The 22,530-nt window shown below is 46.6% G+C and overlaps 1 protein-coding gene, 1 long non-coding RNA gene and 3 other non-coding genes across 5 annotated transcripts; 3 read left to right on the top strand and 2 right to left on the bottom strand.

Annotated features, from left to right (window-relative positions):
• Positions 1–11,838: 11,838 nt before the first annotated feature.
• Positions 11,839–11,909, bottom strand: TRNAG-GCC (transfer RNA glycine (anticodon GCC)). Its single transcript has one exon. It is a non-coding gene; the product is annotated as a tRNA-Gly (tRNA).
• A 210-nt stretch (positions 11,910–12,119) lies between these two features.
• Positions 12,120–13,613, top strand: HSPA6 (heat shock protein family A (Hsp70) member 6). Its single transcript, XM_081791837.1, is given in 5 exon segments — positions 12,120–12,270; positions 12,555–12,756; positions 12,758–12,879; positions 12,882–12,946; positions 12,948–13,613. Coding segments are annotated over 5 exon segments (747 nt in total). The 3' UTR covers positions 13,155–13,613.
• A 1,575-nt stretch (positions 13,614–15,188) lies between these two features.
• LOC132685771 (uncharacterized) lies at positions 15,189–22,527 on the top strand. The gene is made up of 3 exons (XR_009613321.3): positions 15,189–15,267; positions 21,274–21,353; positions 21,934–22,527. It is a non-coding gene; the product is annotated as an uncharacterized LOC132685771 (long non-coding RNA).
• On the bottom strand, positions 21,087–21,169 carry TRNAL-CAG (transfer RNA leucine (anticodon CAG)). The gene has a single exon. It is a non-coding gene; the product is annotated as a tRNA-Leu (tRNA).
• On the top strand, positions 21,785–21,856 carry TRNAG-UCC (transfer RNA glycine (anticodon UCC)). Its single transcript has one exon. It is a non-coding gene; the product is annotated as a tRNA-Gly (tRNA).
• Positions 22,528–22,530: the final 3 nt, after the last annotated feature.

Raw genomic sequence — 22,530 nt, 5'->3', positions numbered from 1 at the left:
ACACTTTCCACAGTTGCGCTTTTCACAGTTTCCCATCCCGCCTCACCCTGTGCCTCGCCATGATAGGCGTCGTCAGTCCCTCTGTCCACCCCTGTATCCGTCGTCTTCTGTGGATGCCTCCCAAGGTCCATTGCACTCCTCAGTCTTTCTCCTGCCACATCAGTCCCCACCTCACGGTGGTCTTAGTCCTGGCTGGACCTCAGAGCTCGACCCTTGGGCCAGGTGGCTGGTGGAGGGAAAGGGAATGTGGGCACTGGTGTTTTGCCAGCACAGAGGCAGTGGAGGTGAGAGAGCGTGGAGATATTCGGAATGGAGGGGGAAAACGAAGTGTCCACCCAGCTGGGTGTGGGCAGAGGCACCTCGGGGACAGGGAGGACCTCTATCTATGGTGTTATTCAATTTGAGGCCCCATACTCTCCATCCTATGGCACAGTTGCCAGCGTGGTACCCAGAAATAGCTTCCTCCACCTGTGTTCAGCTACCCGCTCTCAGCAGCACCCCCCTCCAAACCCTGGTTTCACTGTTAACAGTTTCATGTCCCCACCTTCCCTTACACCCAGCCTCAATATGTTCCAAGTCTCTCCTCAGCATGTATGTATCTTTTCTTGATGTTCAAGTTTTCTTTAAAAGAGACATTTCCACCACAGACAATAATGCATCAGGTTGTGAAATTGATTATTGAGTTATACATTAATATTCTAACAGCCAAGGGAATCGTGGGAGATACCAAAGTTTGGTCGGTCCTAGAAATAGTTTTTTCCTAGAACATTAGAGGTAGGATGCTCCTGCTGACAGGTTGATTTATGAGTTGTAGCCCTTTCAGACTGTGTGGGATGAAATTTCTGTTGTTTTAAGGTCTCACTGTGGTTAATATTTTTGGAAGCCCTAGGAATTAAATATCATTTGTGTAATTGCCATCTAGGTCTTGGAATTAATATTCTACCTTATATCTTTGATCTCTTGCCTTTCTACATGGCCAGTCTCTGGCTCGTCATATTTTTAGCCTTATTAGCTTTTATCGATATTTGTTGGGGTTCTGGCGGTCCCAGCAGACTCTCGATTTCATGGGTAATGAATTTTAGCCTGTAGGGCATAAAGCTAAAATAAAGTAAAACCCTCCTGTGAAATGTGCCCTCCTTGTACGTGGAGGAAAGGAACACTTTTATCTTGCAAGGCAAAGGGACTCAGAGAAGAATCTGAAAATTTGCAATATTTGAGAAAGAGTGCTGGTGAGGATTCGAGGAAGTGGTCCATATCATCCAGTCTTTTGGAAGTCAAATTATAGGACAAAGTTTTTAGAGAAAAATTGGATCTATGTAAATTTTAAATGTGTTTATCATTTATCAAGCAGTTCAACTGGGGGAATTTATCTTAATATTTGCACCGGTGGGCAAAGTTGTATGTTCATTACTTCATTATTGGTGTCCTAGAAAACTAGGCAATGTTCCCCATATTCATAGCTAAGAACTTGTTTATGAAATATACAACACAATATAACTGTTTAAAAGAGTCAGTAGCTAAGTACATATATTAGTTATACTTTTGTGGTAGTCAGCTTGTAAGATAGTTTCTGATGATCACCACCTCCTGGTTTTCCAAACCCGCCACAGTCCTTTCCCACATTGTAGTGGGATTTGTCTTTGTGAATGACAGAACATAGCCAAAATGTAAGTATGTCACTTCTAAGATTTGTTTAGAAAACGCTATGGTTTCCACCCTGGGCTCTCTCTCACTCTCTCTTTCTCTCTCATAACTTTCTTTGGGCAAAGCCAGTGAACACTTCGCGCTGATTCACAGGCAGCCTAGGAGTGGCCCAGAGGGGGAGGAACAGGGTTTAAGTGCACCACCACCCACACGAGCTCTGAATTGGGCCCCCCATTGTAGTTAAAGCTTCAGGTGACTTCAGGCCCAGGCAACGGCTTGACAGCGACTTCACGAGGACGCGGAAGCAGAAACCATGAAGCTAAGTTGTTCCTGGATTCCTCACTCCAGAAGCTGTGACATAATACATGTTTCTTCTTTGAAGCTGCTAAGGTTTGGAGTAATATAACATGTGCTCCATAGAGAACAAACCAACGATGTATCAGTTGTCTGCAGATAACTAATACAAATTACATGCTAAAAAAGTAAATTGTACCATAGTGAATTTGTAATATGAAAAATGATAAATGATGAAAAATCATAAATCATATAATTATTTTCATAGAAACTCTCGAAATTCAAAATACAATAATATGGCAAGTAGGGGCTCGTATCATTTGTCCCCCAGTCTTATTTAAATGTGCTTAGGGGGGCCTACATGGCTCAGTCGGTTAAGGGTCCGCATCTTGATTTTAACGGGGTCATGGTTTTGTGGTTTGTGGGATCAAGTCCCACGGCAGGCTGTGCGCTGACAACACAGAGCCTGCTTGGGATTCTCTCTCTGCCCCAACCAAGCTCATGCTCTCTCTGTTTCTCAAAATAAATGAAATTTATTTTTAAAATGTTTTTAAATGTTTTTACAATTAATTTTTTAAATTGATGTATAAATGGCATGCAATAAAATGGACACATTTAAAGTGCACTATTTTGGGGGCGCCTGGGTGGCTCAGTCAGTTAAGCTTCTGACTTCAGCTCAGGTCATGATCTCGTGGTCCATGAGTTCGAGCCCCGCGTCGGGCTCTGTGCTGACAGCTCAGAGCCTGAAGCCTGTTTCAGATTCTGTGTCTCCCTCTCTCTGACCCTCCCCTGTTCATGCTCTGCCTCTCTTTGTCTCAAAAATAAACGTTAAAAAAAAAATTTTTTTTAAAGTGCACTATTTGGTAAGGTTTGATGTTTCCTCACATCCCTCTGTAGTCTCCCCCTTCTTGTCCCCTCCAGGCAACAACTGGTTTGCTTTCTGCCACCACTGAGTACTTTTGTTTTCTAGAGCATGCTGTCTGCTAGAATTTCTGTGATTATAAAAATGTTTTATATTTGTGTTTTCCACGATGGTAGCCACTAGTCATATGTAGCTATTGAGCACTTGAAAAGAGGCTCGTCCAAACTGAGAAATCCTGTAAGTGTGAAATACACACTCAATTTCAAAGACTCAATATGAAGACAAGAGTGTAAAACATCCATATATTTTTATACCAATTCTACATTGAATTAGCATTATATGGGGTATATTGGGTATTATGGATTACATTGTGTCCCCTCAAAATCCGTATATTGAAATCCTAAGTCCCAGGACCTCAGAATGGGAGCTTATTTGGAAATAGGATGTCTCTCTCCTCTGTAATGAGGATGAAGTCAGATTGCAGTAGAGTGGGCTGCTAATACAATGTGGATGCTACTCACCCGTCATCAATATGGATGCTACTCACCCATATTAAAAGGGGAAATTCAAATACACAGACATACTCACGGGGGAAGAACACCAGGTAAAGTCTGGAGTTCTGCTGCAAGCAAGGAAATATCAGCAGCTAGGAAGGAGGCCCGGAACATATCCTTCTCTAGTATCTTCCGAAGGAGCATGACCCTGATGACACTTTGATCTGGCTTCCAGCCTCTGAAACTGTGAAACAATAAATTTATGTTGGTCAAGCCAGTCAGTTCATGGTACTTTATTATGGCAGCTATTTAAAATTAATATGTTGGGGTCGACTGGGTGGCTCAGTTGGTTAAACGTCCGACTCTCGATTTGGGCTCAAGTCATGATATCATGGTTTGGGGGTTTGAGGCCCACGTAGGGCTCTCCACTGACCTTGAGGAGCCTTCTTAGGATTCTCTCTCCTTCTCTCTCTGCCCCTCCCTAGCTTGTTTTCTGTCTCTCAAAATAAATAAAAACTTTTTAAAAAATTAATACATTGGATTCAAAAAGTATGTTATTAAATTAATTTTAGGGGCACCTGGATGGCTCAGTCGGTTAAGTGTCCAACTTCGGCTCAGGTCATGATCTCGCAGCTTGTGAATTCGAGCCCTGTGTCAGGCTCTGTGCTGACATCTCAGAGGCCTGGAGTCTGCTTTGGATTCTGTGTCTCCCTCTCTCTCTCTGCCCCCTCTGCTGCTTGCTCTCTGTCTCTGCCTCTCTCTCAAAAATAAACATTAAAATTTTATAAATTAATTTTATATGTGCCTTTTTTTAAATACTCCCTTTTGAAGAAGGCCCTGAATCTGCCCTCTTCAAACACCCTACAGAACAGATGTACGAATTTCTGAAAAATCAAGCAATCCCATTTTAAACAAAACAACAAGCATATTCCTTATTTTGTGGCATGGCGGCTAAGGTGATATAGACCCCCAGAGGAAACTTTTCCATAGTTAAGGCAACAAGAATGGAATCAAGCTCCCCACACCTACGATGGAACGGATACCTATTCCTACCCTTGCCCCTCTGGAGTGTGTATTGTGACCACATAAGGAGTTGTGATGAGATCACAGTAAAGAATTATGGTGGAGGTGAACTGTAGCACAAAAGTCTGTAAGAATAAGTCATTTATTTGACTTTTTCTCTGATTTTTTTATACGAAGAAGGAAATAGCTATCTAATCATCAACCGTATGAGGCGAGCCCTCAGCAAAATTGTCAGTCAATTGCTTTTTATTTCTCTCCTTCCAACCCTTCCCTGAGCTACCCTGTCTCCTCACTGGCCCTGTCCCTAATTGCTGGCATTCCCAGCATTCTGGATCTTTGTCTCCTCTGATGAAACTACCAGCCTGAGAAGGTGATTCTCCCTGTGGTGTTAAATGACTGTCCTCAGCTAGGGATGAAGGTTGGTTATAAGAAAACAAAACCCACTCGAACTAGATTAAATAAAGAGTGACCGTAAGCCGATGAGAGGAAACCTCAAAGCTATTTAAAGACGGGAGAAAAAGCATGACGTGAGCCGGCTGAAAGCGAGACTGGAAGTGTGTTTGGGAAGCCACGATTCGAAGACGTGACCACTCGCGTCTGCTTTTTTCTCTACTTCTCTCCAGTTTCGACCAACTCCCTCATTCTCTCTTGCTCTCTCACTCTCTCCCCTGTCCGTCCTCCAATCCTTCCCGTCTCCTTCTCTCAGATGGCTTCTTTTACTTTCACATGACCTAACGTGGCGTGATTTGAAAAGCTCTTTCAATTAAGGACCTCCCGTAACCTACCTAAAGCGTTTGCAACGCGGTTCAATTTCAAAGAGCATCTGATTGGTCGTTGGTCGTCGTGAGCTCCCTCCTTCCTGGGTAGTGATAGGCCCTGGTCGCCCTGAGGTGGGAGGGGAGTGAAGGAGTTAGGAGAGGCCTTTTCCAACCTGCAAGACGGAGGGCTGTCTCTTCTATCTAGGAGCGGGGCGCAGGGAGTGGAGCACGCGTGTCAGGTTTCTGCTGACGTTACCTATTGAAAATAGATATTGACCTTACCTATTGTGCCCCTGTGGGTCTGGATGTATTGTGAAAAATACTGTAAAAAGTATATACTTACGATTTCATAAATGCTAGAGAGATCATCCCCATTGGGGAAGAGATGATTTTTTTTTTACCTTCCCTTTTTTTACTTCTTACTTTTCAAAATGCTCTATTATATATGTGAATTTAAATATGCGGCTCACATTACATTTCTACTGGACAACACTGCTCTAGGGGTATACTTAGCAACAAATGGATCCCATCAGGTTTACCGGAGAGCTGTTTCTTCTGCTCCTAGTCCTTTATCTGGTGATGCCTATCTACTCCACATCCCTAGTAAATACGGAAAGTCAGTCTCTGTTTAGCAAACAGCAACTGGTCCTGCCTTTGATATTTACCTAGAACGCTCTCCCATTTATATGTAATCTAGCTCTCAAAATCTCAGGTCCTCTTGATGATCTATTTGGAAGAACTCTCTGACTTTGACACTTGATACTCTCTTCTGAGCACGTTTTTAAATCTGCCCTTCAAATCCACAAACTTCTTAGCCGTAGACATTTTTGCTGGCAACATGGATGGTTATTCGCCCATCCTGATCCCATGGGAGCTATCCTATTGGGCAGGTGTGCTTGATTTTGCTTTAGGAGAACTAAACAGATGCCATATTATTCAATCATGAACAATGACATTGTTCTAGGAATTATAGAGAGCATCTTACTACCGTTATGTAATTCAGCAAAAATAAGCGTTACGTATCTATTAGGATCTCTGCCTTGGAGAATTCAGTCTGTTGATGTTACTCTTGAGTTGTGGAAAGAGACAGAGAAATGGACAGGATAACCTATAAGTGGTAAGTGCAGATGAGAGAATGAGACAGGGAGGTATAAGGGGACCTAGGTTTTAGCACTGAAGAGAGAGATGCCCTGGGGGCTCCTAGGTGGCTCAGTCAGTTGAGCGTCCAACTTCGGCTCAGGTTATGACCTTGCAGCTCGTGGGTTTAAGCCCCTCATTGGGCTCTGTGTCGGACTCTGTGCTGACAGCTCAGAGCCTGGAGGCTGCTTCAGATTCTGTCTCCCTCTCTCTCTGCCCCAACCCACTTGCATTCTGTCTCTGTATCTCTCAAAAATAAATAAACATTAAAAAAAAGAGAGAGCGATGCCCTGGGTCAACTCACAGCCCTTGTCTGGACTATGGTTTCCTCGCTTACACAAATGAAGGGTTGGACTTCAACTCTTTAGTCTTATGATTCCTTTTTTCTTTTTTTTAAACATATATAGTAGGAAAAAAAGATACTCCTTTCCATGGACAAACAATCATGCTCAGACATTTCAACTTTCCTACCTCAGAGAGAATTCCGAATATTCGTGAACAACTTTCTGAAACGGGGAAAGATATTGTATCTCTGATTATGAGCATGAACCACACCACCTGTATTCCTGCCCTTGTTCACAGGTTGTCTTAATCCTCAAACCACTGTAGATCTTGCATAGACAGTTTAGAGTGCTCTCTGATGCCTCAGAAATGCTGCTCCTGACCTTGGAATGCTGAATAGAATTTTCTATAAGTTCTGATAAATGTGTTGGGGTAGGTGGCCAGGAAATCTTATAGGAGGCATTATTAAAAATTCAAGCCCAGGATACATACAGTTCTGTCTAATCTGAGGCAACAGAACAAGGCTCTAGGAGATATGTGCACATAAAGGCTTTGGATCTTCTGGAAGGGATAGATCTCTCTTCCTCTGCTCATCGCACACTTACACATTGAATTTAGCACACATACCTTTAAAGTTCTACCTGAGGCCGAAGAGCAATTTCCTTTACTTTCTACACTGTCATGTCAAGAGCTCTGCTTCTGCAAATCTGTCCCAGAAGGCTGCAAAAACAACCAATCTTCATAGGTTCTTTATCAATTCCATTGACTTCATTTCCTAATAGCAAAACAAAACACCCCAAAACCCAAACCCAACCCCCCCCCCCAAAAAAAAAAAACCCAAAAAAGACCAACCAACCAACAAAAAACCCTGGGCTCTCTTAGTATATGGGAGGAGTCATTGGTGGGGTGGGGATGGGCGTTCTATCTTTTATTGACACTGGTTAACTAGAGAGTGGAATATTCATTGCTTGGGGCAGGAATTTCTTGGACGCAGGGTTTCTGCCTCTTTTTCCTTATTTGGTCAGGTGTTGCCTACTGTGGTATCCGCCATCTTGGGCCTGTCTGTTTTCATCCCGCTTCATGTGGCGTGCTGCCAGGACAGGCCTCTGACTTTCCCCCTAGCTGGCCACGACTTCCTTGTTGCAGACGTCCAGGCATCCTGTTAGAACCTAACTGCCTACTCTAACATGGTGACTGGCTTTGTTTCCCACAGTCGTTTGGCCTGATTAAAATTTTAGGTGCTTTCCCTTGACAGGAAGGAGTCCATCTTGTTTGTTAGCTGTTGCTGTCTAATCATTGGGGTCTTTTTTTCTCACCAGTGTTAGCCAGTGAGTACCACCCAGTCCTGAGCTCAGAGGACGTGGCAAGTGAATATCTGTAGATTTGGTCTGGATTCCCTAGTTCAGTGTTTTCCAAAAGCTGTTCCCCAGCCACATAACTCCTTGAGAGAGGTTTTTCAGAATGAAGGGCTCCGTGGTCAAAATAATGCAGACATTCTGCATACACTGTTCCTCTCCTTGTGTATTCATAATGCCCATTAAACGCTCCAAGAAGCCTTATTGCAAAGAGAACTTTCAAACTAAATTTTATAAGGCATTTGCCAAACCTCGATAACCACAGAATCTTTTTTCCTCTGTAACTTTTATCAGTGTCGTTCAGACCAGATGTGGCCACTGTCACCCTTTGGGAAATGCTGACCCAGTGCTTTATTTGGGAAGTCAGAGAGAAGAAGAGAACCTCTGAAGACATCCTGGGCTCCCTGACTGCCATTGGCCTTGGTCTTAGCCCCTGGCCTGAGGGACTTCACAAAGGTTTCCCCACAGGGAACCTGTTTATTCCAAATCTCTGACTTCACAACTCCTTTTCCCCATCCCTCTCCTGTGAGGTCTAGCAATTGTATTCATTTTTCCACCTTGGTGTCAAATCACTTTCTGCTTGCTGATGGGACTCCTGCAGTGGCAGCGGACACGGAACCATCTTTTTCTGTGCAGAGAGACCTTCAAAGCTCAAAGGGAAACTGGAGAAATTGTAAAGTCAAATGGAGCCAGGGCCCTCAGGGCAAACGGCCTCTCATCTCAAGGTGTAACAGCACCGGTCGGGGTCGGGTCGTGATGGGGTTTTAGGGTGAGGGTGGAATTTGGAGCTGAGGGCCAAGAAAGATTTCTTGAAGACATCTTTGGTGCAAAAGGGTGATTTTATTAAAGCACGGGGACAGGACCCATAGGCAGAAAGAGCTGCTCTGGAGTTATGAGGAGTGACTGGCCCTACACTCTGGACTTGGGGGAGGCAAAGCCAGAACGTAAGTTTCCAAAGGGGTCCCCACACGTCAAAGACCCACAGATCACTGGAGGCCCAGCCACTGCCAAGTCATGGCTGCCCTTCCCTCCCGCAAAGCATCAACATCAAGACGGTAGGGGTTCCTGGAGAAATGTTCTACTCTGGCAGCCTCCAGTATTTGTCAATGAACTGCAAGTTATAAGGAAATTTAATTTTCCCTGCCATTTCCTTCTGCTTTGGTTTCCCACACCACCGTGGAGGGGAGGGTGCTGTTAGGGCTCCAGGAAACTGAGTCTATAGGTTTCTGGAGATTAGGCCATTGATAAGATTGCCCCTCTCTCGCAATCCACCAAGATCCCTGTAAACTGATGGAGACTCTATCATCCAACCATCTGTTCTCCATCCCCTCCCCTGTCCTGGGGCAGCCAGGAGTGCCCGCAGAACGTCACACGCATCCCACCTGGAGGGGGGTGCGTGCCAGCCTGTACTTTGCCCCCAGCCTGCCCCATCGTCCCTCATCAGTAGAAGCATCTGTTCAGGACATAGATTTCCTCCTCCTCTAGCCCCTCTTCTGACAGCAACCTGGCTAAGGAGCCTTCCACCACCCATTAGCCTCCAGAGGAAAAATAAAAAGAGCCTTTGATCTCCAGACCTAACTGGTAACAGACCCCACCTTCACTGGGTTTCTGAAGATCAAGGCATGGTCTCAGCCCACCCAGTTCTGTAAGGACTCACGGCAAATGTATTTTCACAGATTTTAGACAGAGGCTCCTTAAATAGATGAAAATTCAGTACATTCTGCTTCTACTTTCAAAATAAGTCCAGCAAACTTACCACCAGCAAGTGGGTCCAAGCCACTGTCGTCCCTTGCTCGGATTACTGCACAGGCTTCCGACCGGTCTCCCTACACTCGCCCTTGACACCCTACGGTCTGCTCTCACCAGGACAGCCAAAGTGGTCCTTCTAAGATGTGCGTTGTATTTGCCACTTCCTTGCTTAAACTAAGCAAGAGCTTGTCCCTGCACTTGAGAACAAATGCTAAAGCTTTGCAGGGCTCCACGACGTGATCCATGATCTTGACCTCACTGTCTGACCTCATCTACTGCTCTTCCTTGAACACACCAATTAGACCTCTGCTCAGGGCTTATGTTAACTTCTGTTTCTGGAATGTTCTTCCTTACAGATATCCACATCATGCTTCGTCATGGCCTTGATTCAAATGTCACCTTATCAGGGAGGCCTCCCCGATCATTCACTAGAACTCCAACCCACCCCTTCACCATCTCCTAACCCCTGTCTCCTGCTTTATTTCCCCTCATTGTACTTCCTGCCAATGGACGTACCCTGTGTTCCCTTGTTTAGCTGTGTATTGCCTGACTACCCTGCCTCCCATCAGAACGACAGCTCCAGGAGAGCAGGGCCTTTGAATTTGCTCACTGCCTTCTGCCTTAGAGTGTCTGGCACATGATAAAGCACTCAATAAAAATTCTTCAGCGTTTGACATCAGAAATGTAAACCTAGAAAGTCCTGTATAAACGATATAGTCCACACTCCTTGCCGACGCGAGGCTCAAACCATGAGATCCTGACCCGAGCTGAAGTCGGACGCTCAACAGGCCGAGCCACCTAGGCACTCCGACAGCTTGCTTTTTGCGCTCAGTATTGATAGTGCGCTCAGTATCACAAGCATCCCTCCACTTCATGATGTCCAGGTAAGTTATCGCTTAAAAAATCTGTTCTACGTCTAAAGACACTCAGGCTAAGTTACGAAACATAAGTGGATATATTTCAGTGCGTGGGAGAAGACGGCCCTGCAACATACATTCCTCTATATTGGAAACTTTCTGAATTAAAAAGCAAAGACGTGAAATGACTTTGGAAGAGTGCCTGTGATGTACTGTGTGGGTCACGTCCAGGTACAGAGGTGCTCACTTTAGGCCTACACCTGGAGCTCTGGGGGGTGGGTGGGTGGGTGGGGTTTTGAGTTGCTGAGGGCTGGGAGAGAATGCTGGAGGAACTTGGACAAGACAGTCCCTGAACAGGCCAGGACACAGATCCCAAGCCAGGCCACCTTTCCTTCTGAGGTGAGGACCCTTCTCTTGCAGACCCTTGGCTACAAGTGTCCAGAGTGTGACAGCCAGGCCGGACCGGCCTAGACTCTAAGAGGGAATGAACTTAAAGCTGACGGCTTCTTTCTTCCGGGGCTATAGACTAGCTTTCTCCTTTTTGAGGATGGTTTGATTTTTCCACTATGGGAGGCATTCACTGCACACTTCTTCTCACATTCCCTTTTTTTTCCTGGACCGATCACCTGGACTGATCCCAGTAGAGCTGATCTCTCCAGCAGCAAACCTTGCGAAGCCTTCGCACCACTGCACCGGGAGAAGGTTGACTAAGAAACCCCGTCCAGAAGCTGGACTGACCTCTGCATGCTGACTCCCACCTCCTTCCAAGGACCCCCTGAGCTTTCCACAGGGTTCTCGGGCCTGAGGAGAAAATAGCCACTTATGGGACACAGGTTTTCAGTTTCTCTTTTTTAAAAAACTGGTTTCCTTTGAGTTAGGCAAATAACAATATATTACAAAACAGCCAACTTTACTGAAGCTTAAAGCCCTGAGAAGCTGCGCCTGTTTAGTGTAGCCGCTAGTGTCTCTGCCTGCCACCTGGGACAGTCAGGTTCCATTCGCCGTCGGGCAAATGACAAGGACATTTTGTTTTCTTTCCTCCATTTCTACCCTCACGTCTCGAAAAGTCTCCTCCTTTTGTCATGCAGAGCCTTTCCAGCAGGCCTCTGGGACGATGCCCCTCGGGACGCCAGCGACAAGGACGTGGCTCAAGAGGAGGGCGTTCCCACAGTTCAGGCACATCCTCCTTCCGGCGCGCCCCTCCCCCTCCCCGGCCCCGCCCCCGCCCTCGGCCTTCAGAGGAAAGGGACTTGATAAAGGAGGGGAATCAAATCCAATCAATGCAGGCTTCAGCTAGCTGGTTTCGCTTATTTCAGTGTTGCAAATCCTAGAATAGAAAAAGACTGAATTAAAACGACTGGATCAGAAAACGAAAGGCTGTGATGCATTGGCCGGGAATCGAACCCGGGCCTCCCGCGTGGCAGGCGAGAATTCTACCACTGAACCACCAATGCTCCCGATTTGCGATTCGTCGTGGCATCCCTTAGCTTCATCTCTATCCCGAGCTCCGTTCCACGATGTGAATCAGGCTCCCGCTTGAGTCACCGCTGAGCCACCAGTTTGAAAATATTGTCTTTATGTTCCAAGACAGAGAACGTTAGGACTCAAAAAAGAACAACAACAACAAAAGCTATTTAAAGTCCTGACTCTGAGGCTCTATTGGCATGACGATGACACGCTTTCGGCTCTCCCGGCTCATCAACCATCCAGGGGGCGCATTTGTCCTCGTGGGGAGTTGCGACCTGAAGTGGTTTCGGATCTCGCTTCGGGCCGGCGGGGAGGAGCTGGAACTTTCCCCTCCACGCCGAGCCAGGAGCGGGTAACCGGCAGGCGGCGCGACGGAGCGGGATGAAGGGCTCCTGGAGGCCGGGCCAAGCAGCCCGGAGTCCCAAGGGCTCAGGCGTCCGACGCGGCCCGGGAGCGCGAGAAACCACCAGCGAAGTGGCCGTGGGCACCGACCCTAGCCCCACGTGCTCGTGGGTCGGCGTGCTGCAGGGAGGCGGGGTGGCGGCTACCAGTCACCCACGACCAGGGCACGCGCCCAGCGCCCGGCTAGGTGGCCTTCAGGACCGCGCGCGGCTGGTGCGCGCGTAGCTAAGAGGCCGGCGCACCACCTGCTTGGACGCCACGCGCGCAGGTTCGCGGTCCCGGCGGTGCTGGCGGACCTGAAGCACTGACCCTTGCATGGGGGCCGAGGGAGGGCGGCAAGGCCTGGGTGCGCGTGTCCCCCCCCCGGGGGCAGGAGACGTCCTCCTACCCCCAGGAGGTCTCTTCCATGGTGCTGGGCCAGGTGCAGGAGATTGGTCACGGTGCCCGCCTACCTCAACGACCCGCAGCGCCAGGCCACCAAGGACACCGGTGCCATCGTGGGGCGCCACGGGCTGCGGATCATCAACAAGGCCACGGCGGCCACCATCGCCGACGGGCTGATCAGCGCGGCGCGGGGGAGCAAAATGCGCTCATTTTCGACCTGGGCGGGAGCACCTTCGACCGTATGCATTCTCGCTGTCGACGCGGGTGTCTTCGAGGCTCCTGAGGCTGGGTGGGGAGGGCTCGACGACAGGTTGGTGAGCCGCCTCGGGAAGGAGTTCCGACGGAAGCAAGGGAAGATTTCCCAAGAGGACAGGCCCAGAGTACAAGTGTCGGGAAGTCCTTGCCTGGCCGGAGCACAACCAGCTGGCAGAGAAGGAGGACTATGAGAATCAGAAGAGGGAGCTGGAGCAAAGTCTGTCACCCCACCTTCCCCAGGCCCTACGTGTCCCTGGGGGTAGCCGCTGTGGGACTGACGCCGGCCAGGGAGCCCCCCACCCCTCCCCGGTAGTGGCCTCCGCACTGAGCAGGTTGATTGAATGGTCCCTCCTGGCAGGTCATCTGTGATGGTAAGGCCTGGGCTTGTGGTCCCTCTGTCTTCTGTGATCCTGCCCTGAACTTGAAGAATGGGAGTGCAGAGGAATCCTCCAATCAGGGAGCTTTCTTCTCGCCGTGGTGTCCCACTGAGGCCTGTGCCCGCGTCGCTTGGTAAAATCCTTTTCTCTCCCATTTCAGACTGGCAGAAGTCATCATTATTAACACTTGTGGGGCACTTTACCATCGCTTTTGCCTACTTTGGTGCTGTTGTTACCTGCATGTATGGATTTTGTTAATATATGGGTTTTGTGAAACATACATGGAAATAAACATTTAAAACTCCTCCTTGGTTTTCAGTCCAGTTAAATACATAAAGAGGCAAGGCTTTCAGAAGCAGAAAATGTCAGGGTGGGTGCTGAAGGAAGGAAGTGAAGAAAACTCACAAGCCTGTGCGTGTGATTTCCACAGGGGAAAACAGGCTAAGGGAGAGTTTGAGGCAGACATGTCCAGTGGGTACTGAAGTCTGAGGGCTGATAGGAGCGAGCTGTGAGTTATCTGCTGCAAGAGGAAAGGAGATGAGAGTTGGAAAAGTAGAGAATGGTGAGAAACTTTAAGTCCCAGCAAGGTTCCCACGTGTGACCCTAAGATTAAAAAAAAATCCTGTATTGGGATTCTAGTTTAGTTTGTCTGTCTATATGTCCTAATACACTGACAAGATAGTTTATACGATAATTAGCTGGCTCTAATCGAGTTACTTTATCCATTGTTCCTTTTTTAAGCTTGTTTATTTATTTTGAGAGAGAAAGAGAGAGCGTGCGCATGTGGGGGAGGGAGAGAGAGCGAGGGAGAGAGAATCCCAAGTAGGCTCCACACTGCCATTGCTGAGCCCGATGCTGATGCTGGGGCTTGAACGCACGATCCATGAGAACCATGAGAACTGTGAGATCATGACCCCAGCTGAAATCAAGAGTCTGAGGCTTAACTGACTGAGACCCTTAGGTGCCCCTATCCATGTCGTGTTAGAGAATAAACCCCACATCCTGAACTCTGGGATGTAGTGTATCCTGTCTCTGGAGAGTACATCTAGGGGTGTAATTAAAGTTACTATTGATCTTGTGTGTGAGAAGTTTCTGGTTTCTTCTGATGGGCCCTAAGGGTGATGATTAATAATAATGATGATGATGCCAGCCCTGTATCATAATAGCAATACTGAAACCAGATTGCTTAGGTTTTCAGCTCTGTTCCTTTATATCTGGTGGAAGTTAAACTTCCCAAGGTTTGGGGGCATCTGGGTGGCTCAGTCAGTTAAGTGTCTGACTTCGGCTCAGGTCATGACCTCATGGTTCATAGGCTCGAGTTCTGCATTAGGCTCTGTGCTGACAGCTCAGAGCCTGGAGCTTGCTTCCAATTCTGTGTCTCCCTCTCTTCTCCTCCCCACCACCCCCAAATAAAAAAACATAAAAAAAAAAAAAAAAAAACCCACTTCTCCGAGGTTCGGTCTCTCCTTCTATATAGAGGGGATGATGATGAAATAGGACCTATTTCAGGATTGGTAAGAGGGTTCAGTTAATTAGTACATGTAAGAAATGATGAAGAAAGTTATGCATACAGCATATGAGCCACAAATATTAGCTATTACTAATTATTTTAGTTGAGCATCATCTATGTAGCAGGTACTTGACATACACAATCTAATTTAATCCTCACGGCAACATCACAGGGTTTTATTTCTTTGGGGAGATGAGGATTCTGAGGTTCACAGAGGTTAAACAATTTACTCAAGTTCGCATAGCTGTTAACTGTGGGGGAGGGGCAGGTTGGAATTGAGAATCCTGTCCTGCCTGATTCTAGAGCCTGTGCCTTGTCACCTCACAAACAGGCGGTGACTCTACTTGTTATCAAAACTTCCCAATATGTCGTGAAATTGGCTATGTTATTCCTCTAGAACACAGTTGGAGAGAAAAGGTATATATATTTTTTATTAGTTATATTATTCACTGATACATGTTTTTTACAGCACGTGGCTGAAGCTGGGAAGTATTTTCGGGCTCAATTTTACTGCCAGTTGAGCAAATGCCGATGTAAGAACAAGGATAAACTCGCGTCAGCTAGTTCCCAATTAACCCAGTCCACACTGGGTCTCTCCTGTGAGCAACGGGAAGATAGACTTTTATCTCAGAACTGCAGGCGGGTTTGGCCAGAGCAAGGCTGCATTACAGTTGGTTCAGGGGCGCCTCTTGCGGGTGACGAGGAGATTGCAGAACAACCCACTTGGCCCCATACTTGTCACTTCCCATTTTTAACTGCTCTCTTTTCCTGCACCTGGGCTTAGTGCTGGCCATGCTGGTTTCACACTGAGAGAACTTGCCCAGAAAAGATGACATCACATACACATTCTATATTACACTTTCCCTTCCCAGAATTTCCTACCAACTTCCAACTTGGACTTCCCAAGAGGAATGATACTCGTGTTGCTGGGTGAATTGGGGAGACCCTGGGCCCCGGGGCCTTGACCCAGTCAGACCTGAAGGAGTCACCAAAGGTTCTTGGTCTTGTCACAAGAATGAATCCAAGGACAGACATGCAACACAGCGGTCGAGTGACACAAGTGGGAAAAGTTTATTAAAGCGAAAAGTACACTCTTGAGATTTGAGAGCAGGCTAGCAAGGGGGGGTGGAGGGAGAGACAGAGAGAGGGAGCGAGTGCCTTCTAGAGGTGGGGTTTGGGTTTCTGTCTTATTGACAGTTGTTAACTAGGGGGCAGAATATTTATCACTTGGGGCAGGAAGCAGGGTTTCCCGCTTTTTCTTCCTAATTTGGTCAGGGATTTCCTGTTAGGGTATCTGCCAACTTGGGCCTGTTGCTTTGATGGGGCTTCCTGTGGAGTGCTGCCTGGACAGGCCTCTGACCTTCGCACAGCCGGCCACAGCTTCCTGGTTGCTGGCCTCCAGGTATCCTGTCAGAGCTTAAGTAACTTCCTATTCTAGCACTCACAGGGTCAAGATAGTTTCTTAGCATTCCAACAACATATTCTCTCTCTCTCCTTAAAAACATACACAGGGTGTAAGAAGGAAAATCGTCTTGTGTTGGGAAAACATTTCAGATCCTCTCATTTGTATGGGATCTATTTTTCCATAGAGGGATTTAAACACACTACTTCATCTACTTTTGAATGAGACTGTTGTTAATGGTTTAGTTTCTTTGGGGACTATTTCTTGTATGCCTGGTAAGGCATCTTTTTTTTTTTTAATTTTTTAAAGATTTACTCTTGAGAGAGAGAGGGGGGAACAGAGCACGAGCGGGGGAGGGGCAGAGCAAGAGAGGGACACAGAATCCGAAGCAGGCTCCAGGATCTCAGCTGTCACCGGATCCCGACGAGGGGCTTGAACTCACAAGCCGAGAGATCATGACGTGAGCCAAAGTCGGGCGCCCAAACGACTGAGCCGCTCAGGTGTCCTTGATAAGACATCTTTATATTGTATATAGTTGTCAAAGGACAGAATTTTAACCGAGTAACTCTGAAGATCTAATTGGCTTTTGTAAGTGATTCAAGAATTGGGCAACGTCCATTCCAGCAAGTCAAGGGGAACTCTGAGGCCTTTTACAAAAATCGAAGGTTTTTATAGGCAGGAGGGTGGGGTGACAAGTTATTAGCAAAAGAAACGAAAGGATTGCTCCAGATAAGGTCACCCTCCCTTAGGGGCAAGGGCGGGGTTTCTTACCCTAATTGGTGCAGACTGGAAAATTCCTGACTGACTGGTTAAGACTAAATTTCAGGGAGAGGTTTAAACTGCAATTAGGTTAGGATTTAAGCCCCAGTTTGGTGACTTGGCCCAGCATAAGTGACTCCACCTTGGACCTGTCGTTTCTTTCTTTCTTTCTTTCTTTCTTTCTTTCTTTCTTTCTTTCTTTCTTCTTTTGATGTATGTTGATTTTTTCTTTTTTTCTTTCTTTTTTTTTTGAAATTTACATCCAAATTAGCATATAGTGCAGTAATGATTTCAGGAGTAGAATTCAGTGATTCATCCCCTACATATAACAACAAGTGTCCTCCTTAATGTCCCTTGCCCAAATAGCCCATCCCCCACCCACAACCCCTCCAGCAATCCTCAGTTGGTTCTCTATATTTAAGAGTCTCTTATGTTTTGTCCCCCTCCCTGTTTTTATATTATTTTTGCTTACCTTCCCTACTGTTCATCTGTTTTGTATCTTAAAGTCCTCATATGAGTGAGGTCACATGATATTTGTCTTTCTCTGACTGACCAATTTCGCTTAGCATAATACCCTCCAGTTCCATCCACGTAGTTGCAAATGGCAAGACTTTGTTCTTTTTGATTGCCGAGTAATACTCCATTGTATATACATGCCACATCTTCTTTATTCATTCATCCGTGGATGCATTTGGGCTCTTTCCATATTTGGCTATTGTTGATAGTGCTGCTATAAACATTGGAGTGCATGGGCCCCTTCGAAATAGCAAACCTGTATCCCTTGGATAAATACCTAGTAGTGTAATTGCTGGGTCTTAGGGTAGTTCTATTGTTAATTTTTTGAGGAACCTCCCAACTGTTTTCCAGAGTGGCTGCACTGGTTTGCATTCCCACCAGCAGTGCAAAAATGTTCCTCTTTCTCCTCATCCTCCCCAGCATTTGTCCTTGCCCGAGTTGTTAATTTTAACCATTCTGAAAGGCATGATGTGATAGCTCATTGTGGTTTTGATTTGTATTTCCCTGGTGATGAGTGATGTTGAGCATCTTTTCATGTGTCTGTTAGCCATCTGGATGTCTTCTTTAGAAAAGTGTCTATTCATGTCTTTTGCCCATTTCTTCACTGGATTATTTGTTTTGGGGTCTGTCGTTTTCTTTTTAACATAGTTTGATTAGCGTAATAACAACCATGTCACCCAGTTCCTCCCCAAAAATATTACAACAAATTAAATCAAAATACATGTCCATTACTTAGAAATGAAATCTTGCTACAATCCCTCTAATGTAAAAACAGCATTTTCTTGCCCTTCTCTCAATTCCTCACAGGCAGCTATTTTCAAGTGTTTTTCGTTTCGGGGTTTTTTTTTTTTTTTTTTTTTGGGCCTTTTTATTGCACAATAACTTTTGATTGACAGAGAGTTGGGAAGATACTACAGAAAGTTACTATATATCCAGGGGTGCCTGGGTGGCTCAGCTGTTAAGAAAGTTACTATATATCCTTCACCCAGCTTCCCCTAATGTTAAGATTTTTACATAACCATGGTGCACTTATCAAACCCAAGAAGCTGACATTGGTACAATACAGTTAAGTGAACTATAGACTTTATTCAGATTTCATGTTTTTCCACTAATTTTTTTTTCCAGAAGCCAATCCAGGATACCATGCTGGATTTGGTTATCATATCTTCCCTGATGTGGAAAATGTTGGGGTTCAGAGCCAATGGTCAAGAAAAAAATCCTTGAACCGTCTTTGGAGCAAAAAGGTGGTTTTATTACAGCATGGGGACAGGACCCGTGGGCAGAAAGCTGTCCTGGGGTAGTGACAGGTGACTGATTATGTAAGTTCAAGTTGGGAGGGGATTAGGGATAGCAGAAGTCTCTAAGGAATGTTGGAAACAAGGTTTCTAGGACCTTGAGGGGGCTAGCTATTTTTAGGAAAAGGTCATTTATTACTGTTAGTAAAAAAAAACTCAGTCGTGAGACCCTTCGGATATCTGGGGGCCATATGCCTGGAGGATGATTGCCAACATGTATCTTGGGGGGCAGCAAAAATGAAGTTTCCAAAAGAATTTTTATATGTTAGACGGGATCCTGTGGGGTTGGGCTAAGGCCGCCTTTTGCCCCTAGCAAAGTGTCAACTTCAAGGCAGCTGAACTCCCAGAGGAAGGTCACTCTGCCTGTCTCAAGGCCTTATCAATGGGCTGTAGGTAGTAAGGACATTTAATTTTTTTCTTTTGCCTTTGTTTTGTACATCATTCCCGACAACCTGTGACAGTTTCCCAACCTTGTGTTTCATGACCTTGACATTTCCAAGAGCACTGGTCAGTATTCGGCAGATTGTCCCTCGATTTGGGTTTATGTGATATTCTTTCATGATTAGACTGAGGTTTTTAAGAAGTGCCCATCTCCATGAATTCGGTCAGTGGGACTGTGACCTTGATCACATGGTTAAGGTTCAACTTTGTTTTTTTACATGTCTCTCTTGTGAATGCATTGCCATCGGCTTTAGCGTAGACACCTTCTGTTCTAAGTGCGGTGTCTGACATAGTGTGAGTGCTCATCTGAAACTGCCTTGGTGAGAAGCAAGGGAAAGGGTAGTCCAAGTTCAAGATGAGCCTGTGCAAAGGCACCTAAATTGGATCGGTGCTGCTCAAGCTTTCGGATGCGTGTGCATCACCTGGAGACCTTATGAACTTTGGATTTGGTGGGTCTGAGGTTGTGGCCTGCGACCTGCATTTCTAATAAGCCCCTAGGTATTCACCTAAGCCTCCCACCAGCTCAGTGTACTTACTATACTGCTGGCAGCTTCCTGAGGTCACGGTCTGGTCTAGTAAATAGCAGAGAATGCAGTTTGTCCGGCGAAGTTTCACCAATTTCACCAATTGACCTAAAGATCCTTCCAATCTCACACCTGTGAACCTCACACATTCATCTTGACAGCTCGTCCCTCTTCCCAGAAGGGCAACAAGATTTTTTTCATAGCCACTTCCTCCTCCTATCAGAAAGCATCTTATCTGTGACCTTCAGGAAAAAGGAGCTCTCGAAACACCCAACTCCACGAGTTTACCTTTCCTCTGTATTACTTTCCCAGATTTTTTCTGTTGATTTATTTTCCTTGGTTTTGGTGACACAGCAAACCTACTGAATTAGAGTTGGTGGTGGTTTTAGCGCAAGCAGGTAGTCGGGTTTCAACCCCACGTCTGGACGCCAGCAAGGGAGGAGTCAGGGTCAGCTATGCGGAAAGTCAGATACCTGTCCTGGCAACATTCCAAAACTAAAGCCGGAAGAAAGCCGGATCAAATCAGACAGGCCCAAGACAAAGAAGGCCTGCAACCCTGCTCCCAAAGAAATCCCCTCCCCAAATAATATTCCACCGCCTGGTAGACAACTGTCGATGAAAGATAGAGACCCAAACCCTGGGCCCTGCTCTCCCTTGAGCGGGCTGCTCTCACATCTGGAGAGTGCACTCTCTCTCCCTTTAATGATCTCTTTTCCAGCACTGCTCAACCAGTGTCTGGTCTGTTCTTGAATTTTTCTCTTGGGAGGAGCCTAAGAGCCTGCGGTGACATCCCAGGGAGGGGCTGCGCGGAGGCCTCAGGGCCAAGGGGTCTCCCCAGTCCACCCTGCGACAGATGAACGGCCTGCCCTAATATGCTTGGCACATAGGAAGGGCTCAATATATTGTTGTTAGATAAAGGAATGGATAAATAGGTACCAAGAGGACGGAGTCTAAAGCAGAAACACTTTTTTTCAGTTAGGGATAGATCTTAGTGTCAATTGTTTCCTGATTTCCTAGACCAGTCTCCTGCCTATGACAGAAAAAAATTGTTTCATATTTACAATGAAGCATAATATTCATATGTAGATACTCAGGATAAAGAGGTGTCGATTAATCAATACTCCCTTCTCCATGAATTCAATTCTATTTGTTGGTGGGAAAAAAAAGTAAAAGATTTACAATGAAGCATAATATTCATATGTAGATACTCAGGATAAAGAGGTGTCGATTAATCAATACTCCCTTCTCCATGAATTCAATTCTATTTGTTGGTGGGAAAAAAAAGTAAAAGCAACACTTTGTCAGAAGTGGGATTCGAACCCACGCCTCCAGGGGAGACTGCGACCTGAACGCAGCGCCTTAGACCGCTCGGCCATCCTGACTTGGCGTTCATTATCGTCTTATTTTCCTTTAGTATTATTCCACAGTACTGTATCACGACGTTAACGTACATGAAAGTTGTATTTATTGTTTTATATAAAATTAGAACTCTCCATGGGATCCTTGTCAAAGCACGGAAAATAAAACTGTCTCCGACTCCTCTTTCCTACTTCACCATCCTAAACGGTAAGGATCCATTTTAACTTTCGCCCTTTTGAGCCCTCCAATCACTCCTCTAGCGCGGCGGAATCTCGCCAGGGTGGGCCCCTCGCCGGCCGGTCTCCTTCAGACCCTCCGTCCCAAATCGTCGGTACCGAATCCCACGCCCCGCGGATCCAGCGCTGGGACGAGCCCAGTGGCAGAGCCGGGAGCGCGGACGAGAGCAGGGGGCGGGAAAAATCCCTGGGCCGAGCGAGGCGTCTACTTTCCTGCTGGGCTCCGCGCTGCCCCGGCCTCCAGTCCCTGTCCGTAGCTGGAGGATCGACTAGGAGCAAGGCCGAGATCCATTCTCGTTAAAGGAAAGCTCCACGCACCTCAGAATCGTGGAACACCGTGGTCCGAGAAGCCACGGCCTCCATTTGCCTTATATAGAAAATTCCCAGACTTTAGAAACGCCGGCGTTGGTGGTATAGTGGTGAGCATAGCTGCCTTCCAAGCAGTTGACCCGGGTTCGATTCCCGGCCAACGCAGCTCTTCTTTTTTTTTTCCCCTTCCCGAGGAAAGCCACATGGGATTTCCTTTTTTTTTTTTTTTTTTTTTTTAAAAGCCTGAACCCAAACTAGGAACCGCAGGCACTGCCTTCTCTCCCGGACTCATCTGTCGCTGGGGAGCCCCTTCTCCGCCCAGCCGCGTTTGGGTCCAGTGTCCGACTCGGAAGGCTTTCTTTCTTGGCTGCCGCTCCTCCCCTCCTTTCTTTCCCCGCTGCCACCTCTGGAGGAACCTGCGCGACGCCGGGTGCCAGGTACCGAGTGCCGAGCGCCGGGAGCCAGGTCTCCGGAGGGCCCTGCGTGCAAGTGCGCGAGGTCCGTGCGGCTGCCCTGCGAGTGCGTCGGGAGAACTGCGCTTGCAGGTGTACGACAGTAAACTAAATAATTAGCAGAGGTCAATAAATGGACACCCAGTTCAGCCACTGAAGAAAGTCTAAGTACGCTGGGAGCAACTTGGGCATATGAATCCCCTTTTTCAACTGTAAACGTTATGAAATCTAAGTACCCATCCAGTTTTTCCGATGAAAATTTAACGCCCGAGTGTGCAACCTGCTGTCTGTTGAGTGTCCAATACATACTGGTTTGAAGACGAAGTATAAAAAAATTCTAATATCTTCATATTGGTTACATGTCCAAATAATATTTTGGAGATCTTG

This window comes from Panthera onca, chromosome F1 (assembly GCF_046562875.1).
Source record: "Panthera onca isolate mPanOnc1 chromosome F1, mPanOnc1 haplotype 2, whole genome shotgun sequence".
Taxonomy (NCBI): Eukaryota; Metazoa; Chordata; class Mammalia; order Carnivora; family Felidae; genus Panthera; species Panthera onca.
This window is presented reverse-complemented; position numbering and strand designations above follow the sequence as displayed.